Here is a 20,357-nt window from a genome sequence, read left to right on the forward strand (position 1 = left end):
ACACACTGAACTCTATAAGAGAAGTAGTTGGTGAACCAGGCGAGGCAGTCATTTGAGAAACCAAGGCTGTTGAGTCTGCCGATAAGAATGTGGTAATTGACAGAGTCAAAAGCCTTGGCCAGGTCGATGAAGACGGCTGCACAGTACTATTAGGGCTATTTATTGCCTTACCTCTCTAATCTTACTACATCTTATTACATTTGCACACACTGTACATATATTTTTCTATTATGTTGTTGACTGTACGCTTGTTTATCCCACGTGTAACTCTGTGTTGTTTTTTTTGTCGATTGCTTTGCTTTATCTTGGCCAGGTCGCAGTTGTAAATGAGAGCTTGTTCTCAACTGGCCTACCTGGGTAAATAAAGGTGAAATAAAAATAAATAAATAAAATGTGTAGGATGCCATTTTATGGATGGGACATTAAACGGTTGTCCTGACTCTGTGGTCACTGAAGATCCCATGGCACTTACTGTAAGAGTAGAGGTGTTAACCCCGGTGTCCTGGCAAAATTCCCAATCTGGCCCTCATACCATCATGGCCACCTAATCATCCCCAGCTTCCAATTGGCTCATTCACCCCCTCCCCTCCCCCCTGTAACTATTCCCCAGGTTGTTGCTGTGAGTGAGAATGTGTTCTCAGTCAATTTACCAAGTAAAATAATGGTTAATTAAATAAAATTGTATTGAATAAAAAGTCCCATGTAAAGTAAAGTAAAGTACAGTAAAGAGAGCCATATCAATGATAACTCTTAGGCTTTCCCTGTCAATTCTGCCGCAATAATCTCCCAGAATTATTTCCTTCAAATTCATATTTTTCTTATAGACAGCCATCTAGAGTTCAGGCATGGAGAAGGCATCTAGTCTCGTTATACATTGCTTTAGGAAAGACAGACCTAACCGGAGTCACTGGCAGTGTGGTATTCCTGTCTAGACTCAAGAGGTTGTGCCATAATGCGTTTTCTGATAATCACTTTTGGATTTGAAACAAGTTGGTGAAACAAAACGTGTCCTTAATTAATACCTGTGTCTTTACATGGTTGTTGGGCTGTAATTACAGTGTAGTATAGTATGTAGGTAATGCTAGGTAATAAACAGATTAACTTTGACTCTTGTCAACTGAACAGCTATTTCTGAAAAATTTACCACATTGGGACGTACTAGTTCAATACAAATATATAGTGGAATGATTGATGAAGGAAAAGACTCAGGACTTGCACAAGATTCAAAATAAGTCACATAAGATTAGTTATTGATTTTTACTTCAACAATTATTATTTTTTTAGTTAGAACACAGGAGTAGTACCTCATAGTTGTACAAAGAAATATTGGACACCATCCAGAAATTACAAAAGAAATCCCCCTAAAAAAGCAAAGTCAACAACATCCAAGGCATTTTTTTTGCTGTAAACATGCTGTGGACCTTAAACAACAGTGCAGTTTGAATAGTTGCCATTCACATGCCATTCTCCAATATTCCTGAGATTCTGGCCTTTAAATGTAGCTACTGTGGAAGTCCCACTTTTCATCATGTGGACTCCAGATAGAAATATATTGAAAAGTGGCACCTTACAAATCATTTCTAACAAGATAGATAAAATACATATTCACACAGACACGCATGCACGCACGCACACATGCACGCACGCACACACGCACGCACGCACGCACGATAGGGCAGAGGGAGTTTAAAAGTTAAGTGCACGAATAATCAAAACATGGATTGAGGAACGAGAGGTGTTGAGAAACAAGAGGTGTATCAGAATTCAGAGTAAGTCGTTTTAAAGGCTGTGAGAGAATGTGTGCAAACTGCAAGTCAGAGCATCAATTGACGAAGCATCAGATTCCCAAGAGAAACATTGTCAATACACCAATCAATTATTATTATCTCCTTATTCCCAAAGTCAGTCTCCCAAGACAAGGAAGTGCTAAAGCTAAAGCTACATTGACATGACATGATTTAACAACAGTAAACAGCAGTCTTAACCTTCCTAACATTGTAAGTTTATCTGGAAATAAAAATGCATGATTAATAAAGTAATACATGTAATAAATGACTCAAAATGTAAGTTAAAGTATACTAATAAATTACTCCTTTTTATGCACTTTTGTCTGTCTTCATGTCGTCCTGTTACTGTTTTTACTGCCAGTAGGTTTGGGTTCATATAGCTACTCAACAAAACGTGGTCTGCAGTGCGAAACAAGAACGAACTAAGATATTCACAACATAAACATTTTGCTTTTGTTTTGTTGACAGACTGGTTTCTGTTGAATAGACCTCTCGGTGTACTCTATTGTAATTCAGGTAGGAACAAATGACTTGCAGTGTATCGAAGGCTGATCCGATTGATGGCAGACAGTCTGTTGTTTCTTAACTAAGCATGAATACATTAATAATTGTCATTGCTATACATCCTATTCACAGGGGATATGTCCCTAAGATCTGTAGGAATATTATTATCATGTTCGTTATTTGGTTGTTGAAGAATTGGAATCCATTTTTAAGGATGAAACCAAGGAAACCATTGCGTTGGCTTATATACATGTCAAATTGAGTGTCTAGAACAGATTGAATTACCAGACGTGATGTGAATCACGAGACCATAGCAGAATAAATTGATTTTGTTTCTCAATAATTTTCTCTCTCAATGAACAATGAACACAAATGACAGAAATGTCTAAAAGCAATGTGACAATTGTTTGGCCTGATTCCATGGTTCTAATGACATATTATTTTTGGCCTCACATTTATTCACCTGTAAACCATGCACAATCTGTTTACAAGAAGGCTATGAGAAAGTTGTGTAGTCAAATTAAGCAAAGTTTAAGACAAGCCCACATTAGTGAGGGAAACCTGAATTTGTATTAAACAATATAAAACCGACTTTCCCTTTCCCGCTATATTTTTCCCTGTGTTGTTCGAACAACCATTTCAGCACAGTAACACAGTTTTACCACCACCACAGAAAAGTGCACAGATCGTTTTTCAGGTCTCTTTCTTCACAAAGGTCTCTGGAAACGCAAAACTGGTGGCACTAGAAGCACATTGTTGATCTGACTGAGGGAAAACTACAGTATCACTGGTCATTGGCCATCATCAGATAGATATTCTATACATATATACCTGTCTGCCATCACGTCTACAGTTAGGAACTGTACAAAAGTCAATGTCCCAAACGTAAACCGGTCCTTGAATGCTCTGGAGTAGAAGGGGCCTTTGTCATTGAGGATTGTTTAACTATCATTTAAATATTGTGATTGAAAAGGGATAGAATCGGATAGAATGAGTCTCAGATGTCACTCATTACACTCCTTCTCAACCACTAGCTACTTCTTCTTCAGACAGGAAGTGGAGGGCCTGCCCTTCAATCAGAGGCATAGGTGGAGGTTTCATAGTTGTGTTAAGACAACACTCCTTGAAGTTAAAAATCATTCCATTGAAATCAACAATGAGAAAATAATCGTTACCGATTTTCTACCAGATTCAGACATATGGGTTCTCAAGTATGTAGCGGTACAGCGGAAAGTTCTTTAATAGATATTTGGGTGCGTACATAGGCTCTTTAGGGTCTGTGGGTGGGTACTCCCCCACCGAGCCATCAAACCATCCCCCAGTCTGGATCAAGCCCTTGATGTAGTTCAGGTCTCGTTTTTCCACGTAGTCGCCCCAGCGGGGGAAGTCTCCATTCTGGGCAGAGATTAGTTTGTGGGAGATTCCCTCTGGTCTGAAGCACCAGGAACAGTGCCAGCCTGCGTAGTGGACGGGGCTCCCAATGGACCACTGCACCAGGATGTGTCCACTCTCCCTCTGATAGTTCCGGAAACCCGGCATGGAGTAGTAATCCCTACGCCTCAGTGATATCCCGTCTCCATCGTAGACGGCAAAAAGCATGGCAACAGTGCAGGCGGAGTGGACGTCCAGGGTCCCAGGCTGCCTCCAGAAGAAACCATAAAGGGACTTTCTCATGTGGATGGACACAGGTTCCGTCCAGCCATTGTAGAGTTTGAGGAAGAGGATGCCCTCGCGGGCCGGGATCTCATCTGCGTCGTTGATAAGGAAGACATCATCCGGCCTGGCACCTTGTACTCTGGACATCCCGTCATAGCTTAAAAACGTCCGCAGGTAGTCGTCAGCGATCCACCCGTTCTGCTGGCCACCTTTAGGGAAGTGATCAAGGAAGACATAGAGGATCTTGTGGCGCATGTAGTTGTAGGTCCCGTTAAGCAGGAGGCGTAGGAAGTGCAGCTGCTTGGAATTTCCATAGGCCGTGAAGTTTGACTCACACACCAGGAAGAGGTCAACAGTGTCGGCCAGCTCATGAAAGCGGGCGTGGAGGAGGTCAAACTCGTGGTTGATGTTAATGGCGTTGATGACCCTCCGTGGAACCATTCTGGGCATCAGACTTCCCTTAGTGGGCAGGTTGGAGTGTTGCACCATGGTGGGGATGCCACAGTGAGGGCCGTGCCAGCCTTGGCGACACATACACTTCACCAGCCTTTTCCCCTGGGCGTATTTCCCATGAGCTGACTTGGGTTCCTCTTGCTGTGCATGCAGTATCTTACGCTGGCCCTCTCGTGCTGCGTGGACCGTTTGTCCTGAGTCGTCTTTGAGAAAAGCCACTTCCGTCCCTTCTCGGAAGCAATATGCTCCAGACTTGGTGCGCGCAAAGAACGGGGTGGGGTCATCGCGAAGACGGAAGCTCCGTTTGTGAAGTTCCCCCCATGGTCCATTGGGGTCTGGGAGAGTGACCGTCATTCTGTTAACATTCCCTGAGTCAGGCTGCTCCTTACCCCACGGGTCCTGAGTGGGAGAGCAACAGGAGGAAAATCAAACATATCAATGACAATGTCATATAGACCCAAAACAATGTATAGGGAAAGTCATGTCATCTGCCCCCTCACCTCACCGCCATGCCCAATCCATCTCTCCACCTCTGCATTCCCTTGGTCCCCCCGGTCATCCCCTGGCTCCCACAGGCCCGTGTCGGAGGGTCGAGACCCAGGGAGAGGCTTCATCCCTGAGTGAACATTCCCTCTCCAGAGGAAGCCCAGGGCCTCGAGGTTGACGGAGGAGGTATACAGGTCTCTCAGCATAAGCATGTGGTGGAGGGCCTTGCAGTATTGCAGCAGGGAGAGGACACACAAGGCCAATGTGCCGAAGAGAAAGACCTTGTGTCGTCGCATCTTTGTCCTGAAAAACAGATACATTAACAAAACTCTTTAGCTAAATGGAAGTTGACAAACTCCTTAGTTACTTAACAGTTAGGCCCACATAATCACTCTGGTTGTTTTGGCATTGTATGCATGCTCATCAATAACTATTTACATAAAGTAAAACAACAACTTGGCATAAAGAAACTAAAAAGCATGACCTATAGTAGATTTGAACCCTTTTATCTCATCACCCATTGTTAATAAATGACACTGGTAAAAAAAACTAAACAGGAAATCAGAAGAACCTAACCAAGGAAAAAAGAAGAAAACCACCCACTACACTATCTGGGCAACAGAGCGTTGTGTATGTGAGCCCTGAACAAAAGTAGTAGAACTACATAGAAAATGACGCTCCAGCGCTGCATTTGCATAAAGTATGTAGCACCCTTAACAGTCCAGGAATAGCATACAAAACACAAAGGGGGTTTAGTTACCAATTTCTTATTCTTTGAGATCTCGTCCTGTATTGTTAACCTGTTTGGGTTTGCAATTAAAAGCCACCACTCACTGAAAGACTAGTGCTCCAACTGCCTTTTTGCTTGTGGTTTTCCTACATGGACTGCAGGCACTCTGGCTACGTTAGCTTTAACCCAGTTTTGCATACTGGGCATGGCGGTGTAGGGTTAATCTTGGGCATAGGCAAATCAGGTGTGAAGCTGGGATGGTTATTATCTGCTTATAAACTCAGCAAAAAAAGAAACGTTCCCTCACTGTCAACTGTGTTTATTTTCAGCAAACTTAACATGTGTAAATATTTGTAAGAACATAACAAGATTCTGAGACATAAACTGAACAAGTCCGGTGTGGCCACCAGCTGCATTAAGTACTGCGGTGCATCTCCTCCTCATGGACTGCACCAGATTTGTCAGTTCTTGCTGTGAGATGTTACCCCACTTTTCCACCAAGGCACCTGCAAATTCCCTGACATTTCTGGGAGGAATGGCCCTAGCCCTCACCCTCCGATCCAACAGGTCCCAGTTGTGCTCAATGGGATTCAGATCCAGGCTCTTCGCTGGCCATGGCAGGACACTGACATTCCTGTCTTGCGGGAAATCACGCACAGAACGAGCAGTATGGCTGGTGGCATTGTCATGCTGGAGGGTCATGTCAGGATAGGCTTACAGGAAGGGTACCACATGAGGGAGCATGCCTTCCCTGTAATGCACAGCGTTGAGATTGCCTGCAACGACAACAAGCTCAGTCTGATGATGCTGTGACACACCGCCCCAGAAAATGATGGACCCTCCACCTCCAAATCAATCCCGCTCCAGAGTACAGGCCTCGGTGTAACGCTCATTCCTTCGACGATAAACGCGAATCCGACCATCACCCCTGGTGAGACAAAACCGCGACTCGTCAGTGAAGAGCACTTTCTGCCAGTCCTGTCTGGTCCAGCGACGGTGGGTTTGTGCTCATAGACAACGTTGTTGCCGGTGATGTCTGGTGAGGACCTGTCTTACAACAGGCCTACAAGCCCTCAGTCCAGCCTCTCTCAGCCTATTGTGGACAGTCTGAGCACTGATGTAGGGATTGTGCGTTCCTGGTAACTCGGGCAGTTGTTGTTGCCATCCTGTACCTGTCAGGTGTGATGTTCGGATGTATCGATCCTGTGCAGGTGTTGTTACACAGGGTCTGCCACTGCAAGGACGATCAGCTGTCCGTCCTGTCTCCCCGTAACGCTGTCTTAACGCTGTCTTAGGCGTCTCAGAGTACGGACATTGCAATTTATTGCCCTGGTCACATCTGCAGTCCTCATGCCGCCTTGCAGCATGCCTAAGGCATTTTCACGCAGATGAGCAGGGACCCGGGACATTTTTTTTCTGGTGTTTTTCAGAGTCAGTAGAAAGAACTCTTTAGTGTCCTACATTTTCATAACTGTTACCTTAATTGCCTACCTTCTGTAAGCTGTTAGTGTCTTAAAGACCAACATCCACGGGTGCATGTTCATTCATTGTTTATGATTCAGTGAACAAGCGTTGGGAAACAGTGTTAAAACCCTTTACAATGAAAATCTGTGAAGTTATTTGGATTTTTATGAATTATCTTTGAAAGACAGGGTCCTGAAAAAGGGACGTTTCTTTTTTTTGCTGAGTTTAAATACCATGATGTTATTTTTAATCCAAAAAGAAATGGTCTATCAGAATGGAGACCTCTCCATTCCATTGTGAACCAAATCTCATAACGAAATATGTTGCTGTGAGACTCCCCCTCTATCCTGAAAATCTGAAAGGATGAGTGACAGTTTTGTATGATGTATGAATATTTACTAGTAGCCTACAGTAGATGTTTTTATTGTCTACATTTCATAACATTAGACTGTAGGCGAAACCCAAAGGTGACCAATGAATCTGTTCATTGAAATGAATCATCTCACGTTTCTTTAGTACTGTTGTTATATTGTTACATCATAATGCCTTTGGTGCTGGAGTATAATGTTGTTTCATCCACCAGCTTATGCCAGCAGTGCTGCTGGTCAGTGAAAGGTGAGTATGAAGACATTGAGGTTGTTCCAAGTTGTGGGAAGTACTGTCTTTGTAAGAGCTGACACCTAATGGTTGACATGGCTCCTGACACTACTTGTGCATAATCAGAAGTTGGTTTGAAGGACAGCCATTCTAAGCTGTGTTTGTGAAAAGGACTGTACACTGTACTGATGACTTATTATTGTTTTGGCTTTATCAAAGATACAGTTGAAGTCGGATGTTTACATAACACTTAGGTTGGAGTCATTAAAACTCGTTTTTCAACCCCTCCACAAATGTCTTGTTAACAAACTATAGTTTTGTCAGTTAGGTCAGTTAGGACATCTACTTTGTGCATGCACAAGTATTTTTTCCAACAATTGTATATAGACAGATTATTTCACTTATAATTCACGGTATCACAAATCCAGTGGGTCAGAAGTTTACATACACTAAGTTGACTGTGCCTTTAAACAGGGTGTGGTGGCAGCATCATGTTGTGGGGGTGCTTTGTTGCAGGAGGGACTGGTGCAATTCACAAAATAGACGGCAACATGAGGAAGGACAAATATGCGGATATATTGAAGCAACATCTCAAGATGTCGCAAATGCGTCTTCCCCCAAGCATACTTCCGACGCTGTGGCAAAATGGCTTAAGGACAACAAAGTCAAAGTATTGGAGTGGCCATCACAAAGCCCTGACCTCAATCCTATAGAAAATTTGTGGGCAGAACTGAACAAGTGTGTGCGAGCAAAGAGGCCTGCAAACCTGGCTCAGTTATGTAAACTTCTGACACACTGGGAATGTGATGAAAGAAATACAAGCTGAAATAAATAATTCTCTCTACTATTATTCTGAAATTTCACATTCTTAAAATAAAGTGGTGATCCTAAATGACTTAAAACAGGGAATTTTTACTAGGATTAAATGTCAGGAATTGTGAAAAACTGAGTTTAAATGTAATTGGCTAAGGTGTATGTAAACTTCCGACTTCAGCTGTATACGGTAACACTTTATTTTAAGGGTCCATAATAAACCATTTAATAGGACTTTATAAGGCATTTACAAACCATTTTCTCAACATCTATTAATCATTACTCCCACATTTGTACATTTTAGTAAGGTAGTTATTCACAGATGTACAGTGCCTTGCGAAAGTATTCGGCCCCCTTGAACTTTGCAACCTTTTGCCACATTTCAGGCTTCAAACATAAAGATATAAAACTGTATTTTTTTGTGAAGAATCAACAACAATTGGGACACAATCATGAAGTGGAACGACATTTATTGGATATTTCAAACTTTTTTAACAAATCAAAAACTGAAAAATTGGGCGTGCAAAATTATTCAGCCCCTTTACTTTCAGTGCAGCAAACTCTCTCCAGAAGTTCAGTGAGGATCTCTGAATGATCCAATGTTGACCTATATGACTAATGATGATAAATACAATCCACCTGTGTGTAATCAAGTCTCCGTATAAATGCACCTGCACTGTGATAGTCTCAGAGGTCCGTTAAAAGCGCAGAGAGCATCATGAAGAACAAGGAACACACCAGGCAGGTCCGAGATACTGTTGTGAAGAAGTTTAAAGCCGGATTTGGATACAAAAAGATTTCCCAAGCTTTAAACATCCCAAGGAACACTGTGCAAGCGATAATATTGAAATGGAAGGAGTATCAGACCACTGCAAATCTACCAAGACCTGGCCGTCCCTCTAAACTTTCAGCTTATACAAGGAGAAGACTGATCAGAGATGCAGCCAAGAGGCCCATGATCACTCTGGATGAACTGCAGAGATCTACAGCTGAGGTGGGAGACTCTGTCCATAGGACAACAATCAGTTGTTGCACAAATCTGGCCTTTATGGAAGAGTGGCAAGAAGAAAGCCATTTCTTAAAGATATCCATAAAAAGTGTAGTTTAAAGTTTGCCACAAGCCACCTGGGAGACACACCAAACATGTGGAAGAAGGTGCTCTGGTCAGATGAAACCAAAATTGAACTTTTTGGCAACAATGAAAAACGTTATATTTGGCGTAAAAGCAACACAGCTCATCACACTGAACACACCACCCCCACTGTCAAACATGGTGGTGGCAGCATCATGGTTTGGGCCTGCTTTTCTTCAGCAGGGACAGGGAAGATGGTTAAAATTGATGGGAAGATGGATGGAGCCAAATACAGGACCATTCTGGAAGAAAACCTGATGGAGTCTGTAAAAGACCTGAGACTGGGATGGAGATTTGTCTTCCAACAAGACAATGATCCAAAACATAAAGCAAAATCTACAATGGAATGGTTCAAAAATAAACATATCCAGGTGTTAGAATGGCCAAGTCAAAGTCCAGACCTGAATTCAATCGAGAATCTGTGGAAAGAACTGAAAACTGCTGTTCACAAATGCTCTCCATCCAACCTCACTGAGCTCGAGCTGTTTTGCAAGGAGGAATGGGAAAAAATGTCAGTCTCTCGATGTGCAAAACTGATAGAGACATACCCCAAGCGACTTACAGCTGTAATCGCAGCAAAAGGTGGCACTACAAAGTATTAACTTAAGGGGGCTGAATAATTTTGCACGCCCAATTTTTCAGTTTTTGATTTGTTAAAAAAGTTTGAAATATCCAATAAATGTCGTTCCACTTCATGATTGTGTCCCACTTGTTGTTGATTCTTCACAAGAAAATACAGTTTTATATCTTTATGTTTGAAGCCTGAAATGTGGCAAAAGGTCGCAAAGTTCAAGGGGGCCGAATACTTTCGCAAGGCACTGTATATATATATATTTCCTTAAACATCCTGTGTTGTGTGCTTATTCTATTACCAGGTACTGCAGGAATGTCTACCAATGGCATCACCATCTTTTTGTGAGAAATTGCACTTGTAACTCAAAACATTTCTAAAGTATTTCAAAAGTGAAAATAGCATCCACTTTAGATTAGGGAAAATAAATCAAAATCAAATCAAATGTTATTTGTCACATGCTTACGTACAAGCCCTTAACCAACAATGCAGTTTTAAGAAAAAAATAAGTGTTAAGAAAGTATTTACTAAATAAACTGAAGTAAACAATAAACAAATAAAAATAAAAATGAAAAAAATAAGAATAAAGAAAAATAAAAAAATATTAAAAACTGGGGGGAGGGGTTCAATGCAAATAACCCAGGTGGCATTTTGGTTAGCTGTTCAGGAGTCTTATGGCTTAGGGGTAGAAGCTGTTAAGAAGCCTTTTGGACCTAGACATGGCGCTCTGGTAATGCTTGTTGTGCGGTAGCAGACAGAACAGTCTATGACAAGGGTGGCTGGAGTCTTTGGCAATTTTTTGGACTTCCTCTGGTACCACCTGGTTTGGAGGTCCAGGATGGCAGGAAGATTGGACCTAGTGATGTACTATGGTGGTCTGCTTGAAACATGTTGGCATTACAGACTCGGTCAGGGACAAGTTGAAAATGTCACTGAAGACACTTGCCAGTTGGCCAGTGTATGCTTGGAGTACACGTTCTGGTAATCTGTCTGGCCCTGCAGCCTTGTGAATGTTGACCTGTTTAAAGGTCTTACTCACATTGGCTACGGAGAGCGTGATCACACAGTCGTCCGGAACAGCTCGTGGTCTCATATATGCTTCAGTGTTGCTTGCCTCGAAGCGTGCATTGAAGTAATTTAGCTAATCTGGTAGGTCAGGGCTGTGCTTCCCTTTGTAGTCCATAATAGTTAGCAAGCCCTGCCACATCCGACTAGCATCGGAGCTGGTGTATTACAATTCAATCTTAGCCCTGTATTGACACTTTGTCTGTTTGATGATTTGTCGGAGGGCATAGCGGGATTTCTTATAAGCTTCCGGGTTAGAGTCCCGCTCCTTGAAAGCGGCAGCGCTAGCCTTTAGCTCAGTGCGGATGATGCCTGTAATCCATGGCTTCTGGTTGCAGTATGAACAGTCACTGTGGGGATGATGTCATCGATGCACTTATTGATGAAGCCAGTGACTGATGTGGTGTACTCCTCAATGCCATCGGAAGAATCCCAGAACATATTTCAGTATGTGCTAGCAAAACATTCCCATAGCTTAGCATTTGCGTCATCTGACCACTTCCGCATTGAGCGAGTCACTGGTACTTCCTGCTTTAGGTTTTGCTTGTAAGCAGCAGGAATCAATAGGATATAAATGCCAAATGGAGGTCGAGGGAGAGCTTTGTACCCGTCTGTGTGTGGAGTAAAGGTGGTCTAGAGTGTTTTTCTCCTCTGGTTGCACATGTAACATGCTGGTAGAAATGAGGTAAAACAGATTTAAGTTTCCCTGAATTAAAGTCCCCGGCCACTAGGAGCACCGCCTCTGGATGATCATTTTCTTGTTTGCTTATGGCCTTATACAGCTCGTTGAGTGCGGTCTTAGTGCCAGCATCGGTTTAGGGTGGTATATAGACAGCAATGAAAAATATAGATGAAAACAGTCACCAACGCTCTGGATAACATGAAAACTGCCTAACCAGCTCTGCTAGGGGGAGTAAAATTGTCAGAGTGGGGTGTTCTCTCATCATGTGTCTGGAAGTAGCTAGCCAATGTTAGCCTGTTAGCTTGGTTGCTTGACTGTCGTTGTGAGGTTCGAGCTTTTGGAACAACCCTACTTATTGGCCAGAGAGTCCTGTGTGCTCTGAACGCGAAACACTCTGAATATACAAACGGACAATCTGACAGCACAGGTGCAGTCACCAACGCTCTGGATAACGTAACAGCCTAACCAGCTCTGCTAGGGTGAGTAATGTTCAGTGAGCTGTACTCTCTCCCTTAGATGTCTGGAAGTAGCTGGCAAGTTAGTACAGAACGCTTGGATCAACCCTAAAGAGATGGGTGGGGCTAAGGCTTAAGAGGGTGTGAACAATGCTGAATGGGTATATACAAAGAAGGGCTCTCCAATAGTAGTACCAAAACATTGAAAGACAGGTTGATCAACTTTCAAAGCAAAAGTAAATTACTTTCCCATTGTTTTCTCAAATGCAGTGTATGATATACCATTTTGTACAGAAATTCAAATGTAGCTGTAATGCGGTCTACAGTTTATCATGAGATACTCTACCTCAGGCGTGCAAAACCTAGAGACTTCATTAATATTTGATTTTGAGTACCAGCTGTTATTTACAAATAGAAACAGAGCGCCACCAATTGTCTTACCGGAGGAAGCTGTTCTATCTTGCCGATGCACGGAAAACCCAGCCAGCTGTATGTTATCCCATGTCGTTGGTCAGCCCCAACTCGGTGAAACATAAGATATTACAGTTTTAATGTCCAGTTGGTAGGATAGTTTTGATCGGAGCTCATCCAGTTTATCATCCAATGATTGCACGTTGGCTAGTAGGACTGATGGTAGAGGCGGGTTACACACTCACCGTCGGATTCTTACAAGGCACCCCGACCTACAACCCCTGTATCTCTGTCTCTTCTTCATGCGAAAGACAGGGATTTGGGCCTTGTCCGGTGTCTGATTCACCTCCGACTCGTTTAAGAAAAACTCTTTGTCCAGTACGAGGTGAGTAATTGCTGTTCTGCTATGCAGAAGCATCTTTTTGGTCATAAGAGACAGAAATATTATGTACAAAATAAGTTACAAATAAAGTGAAAAAAAATACAATAGCAGAATTGGTTAGGAGCCTGTAAAACGACAGCCATCTCCTCCGGCACCAATATAACTTTACTAATGATTGGTAAATGGTTTATACATGTGAGAGTAATGATTAACAAATGATGAAAACACAACTTATACATTCCTTAGAAATGATTTATTACAGACCCTTCAAATAAAGTGTACCATATATACTGTACACATCATGTAGATAGAAAGTAATACACAAGTTTAATATACAGTATCACTCTCTCAAACCCTTCATGCGGAGCATGTTTTTACTGTCACATAAATACAGCAGGCCCAAACTGTAATGCATGTCATCCCTTCAGTCACCCACCTTATTTGATACATCCTGACATGAAATGTCCCTTTACAACTTGCTAAAACAACAATAAAAAATGGTATGACCTGTTTCCATATCTCATTCACTCACTCTTTTATATGGAGCAAGGAGGTAGAATTTGGACAATAATAATGAAATCATCAAAGTGTATTGAAATGTATGATGAAATGTTAATGTCTGACAGACAGTGTCACGACTCCCACCGAAGGTGGCTCCCCTGCCTGTTCGGGCGGCGCTCGGCGGTCGTCGTCGCCGGTCTACTAGCCGGCACTGATCCCTTTTTCCTTTTCTGTTCGTTTGGTCTTATTAGTTGCACCTGTTCCTTTTTGTGTTTCTTGATATTTGTCTATTTAAGCCTGTTAGGCCCACCTAGGTTTGTGCGGGATTGCTATGCTGTTAGTTTGTTGATGGTTGTTTGTATCTTATTTTTCCGGACAGTTTTGGGTCCTGTGTATGGGCCGGTCAGTTAATGCGCCTTGTGTTTTTGGCGTGAACGTTTTTCCGGGAATAAAAAATATCCATTTATTCGAACCCTCTGCTCCCTGCGCCTGACTCCAAACCCACTGTTCTTGAAGAACTCTGACAGACAGGTAATAATGTCAAGAGTCAGGTCCTTTTTGTACAGTTTTTCTCCGATCTGTGTGTACACAGTCTACAATTTCCTGATGTACTTCCTGCTACTATTGTGAAACCTGGAATCAGGATCTGGGCGTCTACTCAACCTCATAGTGGTGCAAAAGTACCTAAAACCATTCTGGGATTTTATTTGACCGTATAAAGGAAAAAAATAGCTGTTGCATGTGAATGCAAGTTCAACTCAATTGCACCCAGATGTTTTGAAGGCGATGGGTAACTTAGTTGGGTTGTTTTCTTTGCAAACTGCTGGGTTATTGATGCTGGTTGCTGGGTTATTGATGCTAGGAAATTGAGATACGACCCAGCGGGCTTTCAGATAATTTTGGCCACCTGTGAGTGTAAATTCCGGTGAATCTGTTCTATTGAATTGTTATCACATTTTAAGGTTGAACACTGAAACTATTGAAGCTTTGATGAGGCTTACACTAGTGTAAGAGTTCCTCGAGCCTATGCATATCTCACTGTTGGGGTATGTAAATAATAAATGTTATGAATTTTATATGAGAATATGTAACGTGCAAAAATATTCAAGGAACGTTTTTATTTGCATTGTACATGATGAACAAGTGACAAATAATTTTCGAATAGGCCGCAATTTCTTAAAATAACCGATGGTTTACATGAAAAAAGACCCAGCTGCTGTGTCAACCCAACTGATGGTTAAAAAAAACAAAAACAACTGAAGGTTAAATTAACCCGTGTTTGGTTAATCCAAACAACCCAACATTTGGGTTATTCACGCAACCCAACTGGCTGAGTCAAAATAACCCAGCGTGTGTTCTGTCCAAAATTTACCCAGTGCTGGTTTACCAAATAATCCAAATTGAGTTGTTTTTAGCCAAGAATTTTGTTTGAGCGTAACCCTGCTGCTCTAGGAGCTTACTTAGACGTATAAAGATAAAGAAGGGCATGGGATACTGGGTACAATCTTCATTGCAGCACACACCTTAGGGTTGGGCACCTATTCAGAGCATTAGTGCTGGTAAATATGACTACGTATTCCTCCTTACTGATCTCCAGTGAGTGAAATTCTGCTGATTGGTCACACATGAAATTAGTGTACTGTAGGTGAGTGACTGATCGTGAAGATATTTGAGGGTGAATGTGGTGGCACATCACATGTTAATTCCTGGGTAATGTGAATGAGACCTTGGACTGTTTACAACTCTGCAGAAAGGCAGTGGAGGACATGTGATTGCTTACATAAAAGTCATAGAAGTTACACATTAAACATTAGTCTGTGACAAGGAAGTCTCAGCTTCATCCTCTGGAGAGAGAGCCAGCCCAGTGCCCTTTTGTACAATGAAAGCTATTCTCTCCCACTCACCATGCTCAAATGTCACCCTCTTTTCTCTGTTACTCTGTGCACAGTGCACTACAATACTTTCCTTCTCCAAACCTTCCCCCTCCTCCTGCCCCCCTTCCCTTACCCACATACCCTCCAACCTGCTGCTCTGCTCATTCCTTCTGGTCCTCTAGCTTAGGGTTACACACACACACCTGATCCTCCGGTGTGCTGCTTCCTTACAAAGGTTGGGGATAGGCTACCTGGACAGTCCCACAGTGCTAGTATTGTGTCTGGGAAAAATTATCATCATTACATAACATCCCTGCCCACACACGAATGCAGAGGCTACAGTGTTGCGCATTGTAAATAAGTACATTTGCTCTGACAATGTATTTGTCTAACAGCAACCATCAACAACACAAGCTTCCGTGAAAGTCAGAATGAATAACAGACCAAACTGGAAAGTCCCGGAAAAAATGGGAAAAGGGGAACAGACAATGTGTGCTATGGGCCCTGGTCAAAATTTGTACACTATAAAGGGAATAGGGTGCTATTTGGGATGCAACCTTAGAGGAAGTTCACAGCTACATAGACCTATAGTAGTTTTGTTATTTTATTAAGATCCCCATTAGCTGTTGCTAAAGCAGCAGCTACTCTTTCTGGGGTCCACATGAAACATAAATCATGACATAATAGAGAACATCAATAGACAAGAGCAGTTCAAGGACAGAACTACATACATTTTAAAATGGCAGACATAGCCTACATATCCTGACCGGTTGCATCACTGCCTGGTACTGCAATTGCTCGGCCTCCGACGGCAAGGCACTTCAGAGGGTAGTGGGTACAGCCCAGTACATCACTGGGGCAAAGCTGCCTGCCATCAAGGACCTCTACACCAGGCGGTGTCAGAGGAAGGCCCAGTCATAGACAGCCAACCCAGTCATGGGCTGTTTGCTCTACTACCGCATGGCAAGCCGTACCGGAGTGCCAAGTCTAGGACTAAAAGGCTTCTCAACAGTTTCTACCCCCAAGCCATAAGACTCCTGAACAGGTAACCAATGGTTACCCGGACAATTTGCATTGTGTGCCCCCCCCAACCCCTCTTTTACGCTGATGCTACTCTCTGTTTATCTTATATGCTTAGTCACTTTAACTATACATTCATGTACATACTACCTAAATTGGCCAGACCAACCAGTGCTCCCGCACATTGGCTAACCGGGCTATCTGCATTGTGTCCCGCCACCCGCCAACCCCTCTTTTTACTCTTCTGCTACTCTCTGTTTATCATATATGCACAGTCACTTTAACGATACTTACATGTACATACTACCTCAATAAGCCTGACTAACAGGTGTCTGTATATAGCCTTGCTACTCTTTTTTCAAATGTCTTTCTACTGTTGTTTTATTTATTTTACTTACCAACCTACCTACACACACACACACACACACACACACACATACCTTTTTTTGGCACCATTGGTTAGAGCCTGTAAGTAAGCATTTCACTGTAAGGTTTACACCTGTTGTATTTGGCGCACGTGACAAATAAACTTTTATTTGATTTGATTTATCAATACATACACACAACATATCTAGGTCAAATAGGGGAGAGGCGTTGTGCTGTGAGGTGGTATCTGTTTTTTTTTAGCAGGTTTGCTGTTAATTTGAGCAATATGAGATGGAAGGGAGTTCCATGCAATAATAGCCCAATAAAGTACAGTACGCTTTCTTTTGTATTTTTTTTTAATTTCACCTTTATTTAACCAGGTAGGCCAGTTGAGAACAAGTTCTCATTTACAACTGCGACCTGGCCAAGATAAAGCAAAGCAGTGCGACAAAAAACAACAACACAGAGTTACACATGGGATAAACAAAAGTACAGTCAATAACACAATAGAAAAATCTATATACAGTGTGTGCAAATGAAGTAAGGAGGTAAGGCAATAAATAGGCCATAGTAGCAAAATAATTACAATTTAGCAAATTAACACTGGAGTGATAGATGTGCAGATGATGATGTGCAAGTAGAAATACTGGTGTGCAAAATAGCAAAAAAGTAAATAAAAACAATATGGGGATGAGGTAGTTGGATGGGCTATTTACAGATGGGCTACGTACAGCTGCAGCGATCGGTAAGCTGCTCAGATAGCTGATGCTTAAAGTTAGTGAGGGAGATATGAGTCTCCAACTTCAGCGATTTTTGCAATTCGTTCCAGTCATTGGCAACAGAGAACTGGAAGGAAAGATGGCCGAAGGAGGATTTGGCTTTTGGGATGACCAGTGAGATATACCTGCGGAGCGCGTGCTATGGGTGGGTGTTGTTATGGTGACATGTGAGATGAGATAAGGCGGAGCTTTAACTAGCAAAGACTTATAGACGATCTGGAGCCAGTGGGTCTGGCGACGAATATGTAGAGAGGGCCAGCCGACGAGAGCATACAAGTCGCAGTGGTGGGTAGTATATGGGGCTTGGGTGACAAAACGGATGCCATTGTGATAGACTCCATCCAGCTTCCTGAGTAGAGTGTTGGAGTCTATTTTGTAAATTACAATGCCTAGGTTGAGGATCGGTAGGATAGTCAGTTTTACAAGGGTATGTTTGGTAGCGTGAGTGAAGGAGGCTTTGTTGCGAAATAGGAAGCCGATTCTAGATTTAATTTTGGATTGGAGATGCTTAATATGAGTCTGGAAGGAGAATTTACAGTCTAGCCAGACACCTAGGTATTTGTAGTTGTCCACATATTCTAAGTCAGAACCGTTCAGAGTAGTGATGCTAGTTGGGCGGGTGGGGGAAGCGATCGGTTGAAGAGCATGCATTTAGTTTTCCTAGCATTTAAGAGCATTTGGAGGCCACGGAAGGAGTGTTGTATGGCACTGAAGCTCGTTTGGAGTTTTGTTAACACAGCTGAGATGAGAAATCAATTTCCAATGATGATGATGAAGATTATCATCCACCTTCAGAGTTGGATGTTCCAGCACAAGTGGCAGCTAAGCCTATGGACACAACTCCAGACAACCTATCAAACAAGAAATCCAAGACTTCACCAATGGGTAAGCCATGTGGTCCCAAATACAAGAGCCAATGTACTCAGAATATTTCAGAGGGTAGGCAAAAGGAAATATGGGAAAAGTATTGGGAGATGAAGTATAAGGAGAAGAGGACATCTTCCACATGGTGGCACAGCAATCTAAGAAAGATATCACTGTTGGCGCTGACAGTCGACGCAGCAGGTCGTTTCTGTACCATCTACCAAACCAGAGCGGTTCTGCACAACAGGTGTGCAAAGTGTTTTTTCTGACAACATTGGGCTACCACCCCAAAAATGACAGGCTGATTGTCACGATGATGGGCATGTCAATCGCCACCAAACTGATTCCACCAAAGGATCAGAGGGGAAAGAAAGCTTCAGCGAGCAAATTGAACATGAATCCAATTCTGCAACACATTGCGTCCTTCCATCCCCAAATCAACCAGTACAGACAAGAGCATTCCCCACATCGCCTCTACCTCCCTAGTGATGTCAATATTCGGGTTCATGCATAATGACTACAAGGAGAAGAACAAAGATGCCAGCTGTGGTTACGAAACCTATCGCAAGGCGGTAAAGGGAAGGAACATCAGCTTTGTGAAGCTTGAAGAGGAGGAGTGCGAGCTCGGTTTGGTGCAGGGTCATCATCTGTAGATGGAGCACAGGGAGAATGAGGCCATGGAAACCCAAGCCTGCCAAGACAACAGCCATCCAGCACCTGAATTCACCTTCACCAACCCCGACTGCATGCAATGTATGAAATATGAGGAACATAAGTCTGCAAGGCAGAGCAGAAGCCATTACCAGGCTGATGCACAGAAAGATTGGCCTGAGGACTGGTCTGTGAGGAGCGTTGATATACAAAAAGTCATCATGCTCCCTCGCATGCCAGGTGTGAAAACAGGCAACGATTCTTCTTGTGAACAATGCTATCACGAGACATTCGCCACCATTGAAAATAAGTCTCAAAAGATGAAGAAGAAGAACCATCTCAGTGGTATGGCATGAAGTAACAGCTGGTTGGAAGGCAGAGGAGATTACTTAATCTTATGTAACAGCACTGGAGAGGGAGAGAGATGTCAAGCATGCAGTGTATTGGGTGGATAACTGCACTTCTCAAAACAAAAACTTGTGCCTCCTAACATCACTGGTGAGTGTTGTCAATGCTGACTCAACTTTGATGGATGAGATCACCCTCAAGTTCTTCGAGCCAGAGCACACCTTCATGAGTGCAGACAGTTTCCACCATGGTGTGGAACAATAAATGAAAGAACGACCAGGAAGTGTGGTGTACGACTTCGGGGACTGCCTCCATGTGGTCGCCACTTCCAATGCAGGCAAAGTGGAGGTGGTCGAAGTGAAAAAGGAAAACATCCTGGCATGGAAAGCTGGCTATTCCATCGTCAAGCTGAAGAAGGCAGCAGCACCAAAGCTGGCGGAGATGGCTGAGATCCAGTTGAGGCATGGATCCAGGATCCTCTACTGCAAAGTTTCCCATGAAGAAAAGGACTTCACAGAGCTTGACTTTATCAAGAAGAAAGTCACTCTAGAGACAACTTCGACACTACATACACAGGATAGAGGGATAGAAGAGTCCAAGAAGATGGACATAATCACCAAGATGTGTCCTCTGATGCCTGCAAATCGAAGGCAGTTCTGGAATGCCTTGGTTGTGAACAGCATTGCTGAGGATGTGGAGTGATATGGAAAAGCACTGAAGAAGTTTTACTTAAAAATGAAATGTTACTTAAAAATTAAATGTAACT

At 42.8% G+C, this 20,357-nt stretch overlaps 1 protein-coding gene across 3 annotated transcripts in view; it reads right to left on the bottom strand.

Moving 5' to 3' along the window:
* Positions 1-1,227: 1,227 nt before the first annotated feature.
* The window catches only part of LOC110538028 (beta-1,4-mannosyl-glycoprotein 4-beta-N-acetylglucosaminyltransferase), a 39,076-nt gene continuing 19,946 nt past the window's right edge, over positions 1,228-20,357 (bottom strand). For 2 of the 3 annotated variants that reach the window (XM_021624564.2, XM_036938082.1), the window contains exons 2-3: positions 4,901-5,189; positions 1,228-4,799 (exon numbers count right to left, since the gene is read on the bottom strand). In XM_021624564.2, coding sequence (XP_021480239.1) covers positions 3,483-4,799; positions 4,901-5,189 — 1,606 coding nt within the window. In that variant the 3' untranslated portion in view covers positions 1,228-3,482. The remainder of the gene's footprint in view (positions 4,800-4,900; positions 5,190-20,357) is intronic. The other variant, XM_021624565.2, reaches the window with a different exon arrangement.

Source organism: Oncorhynchus mykiss, chromosome 12, assembly GCF_013265735.2.
Source record: "Oncorhynchus mykiss isolate Arlee chromosome 12, USDA_OmykA_1.1, whole genome shotgun sequence".
NCBI lineage: Eukaryota > Metazoa > Chordata > Actinopteri > Salmoniformes > Salmonidae > Oncorhynchus > Oncorhynchus mykiss.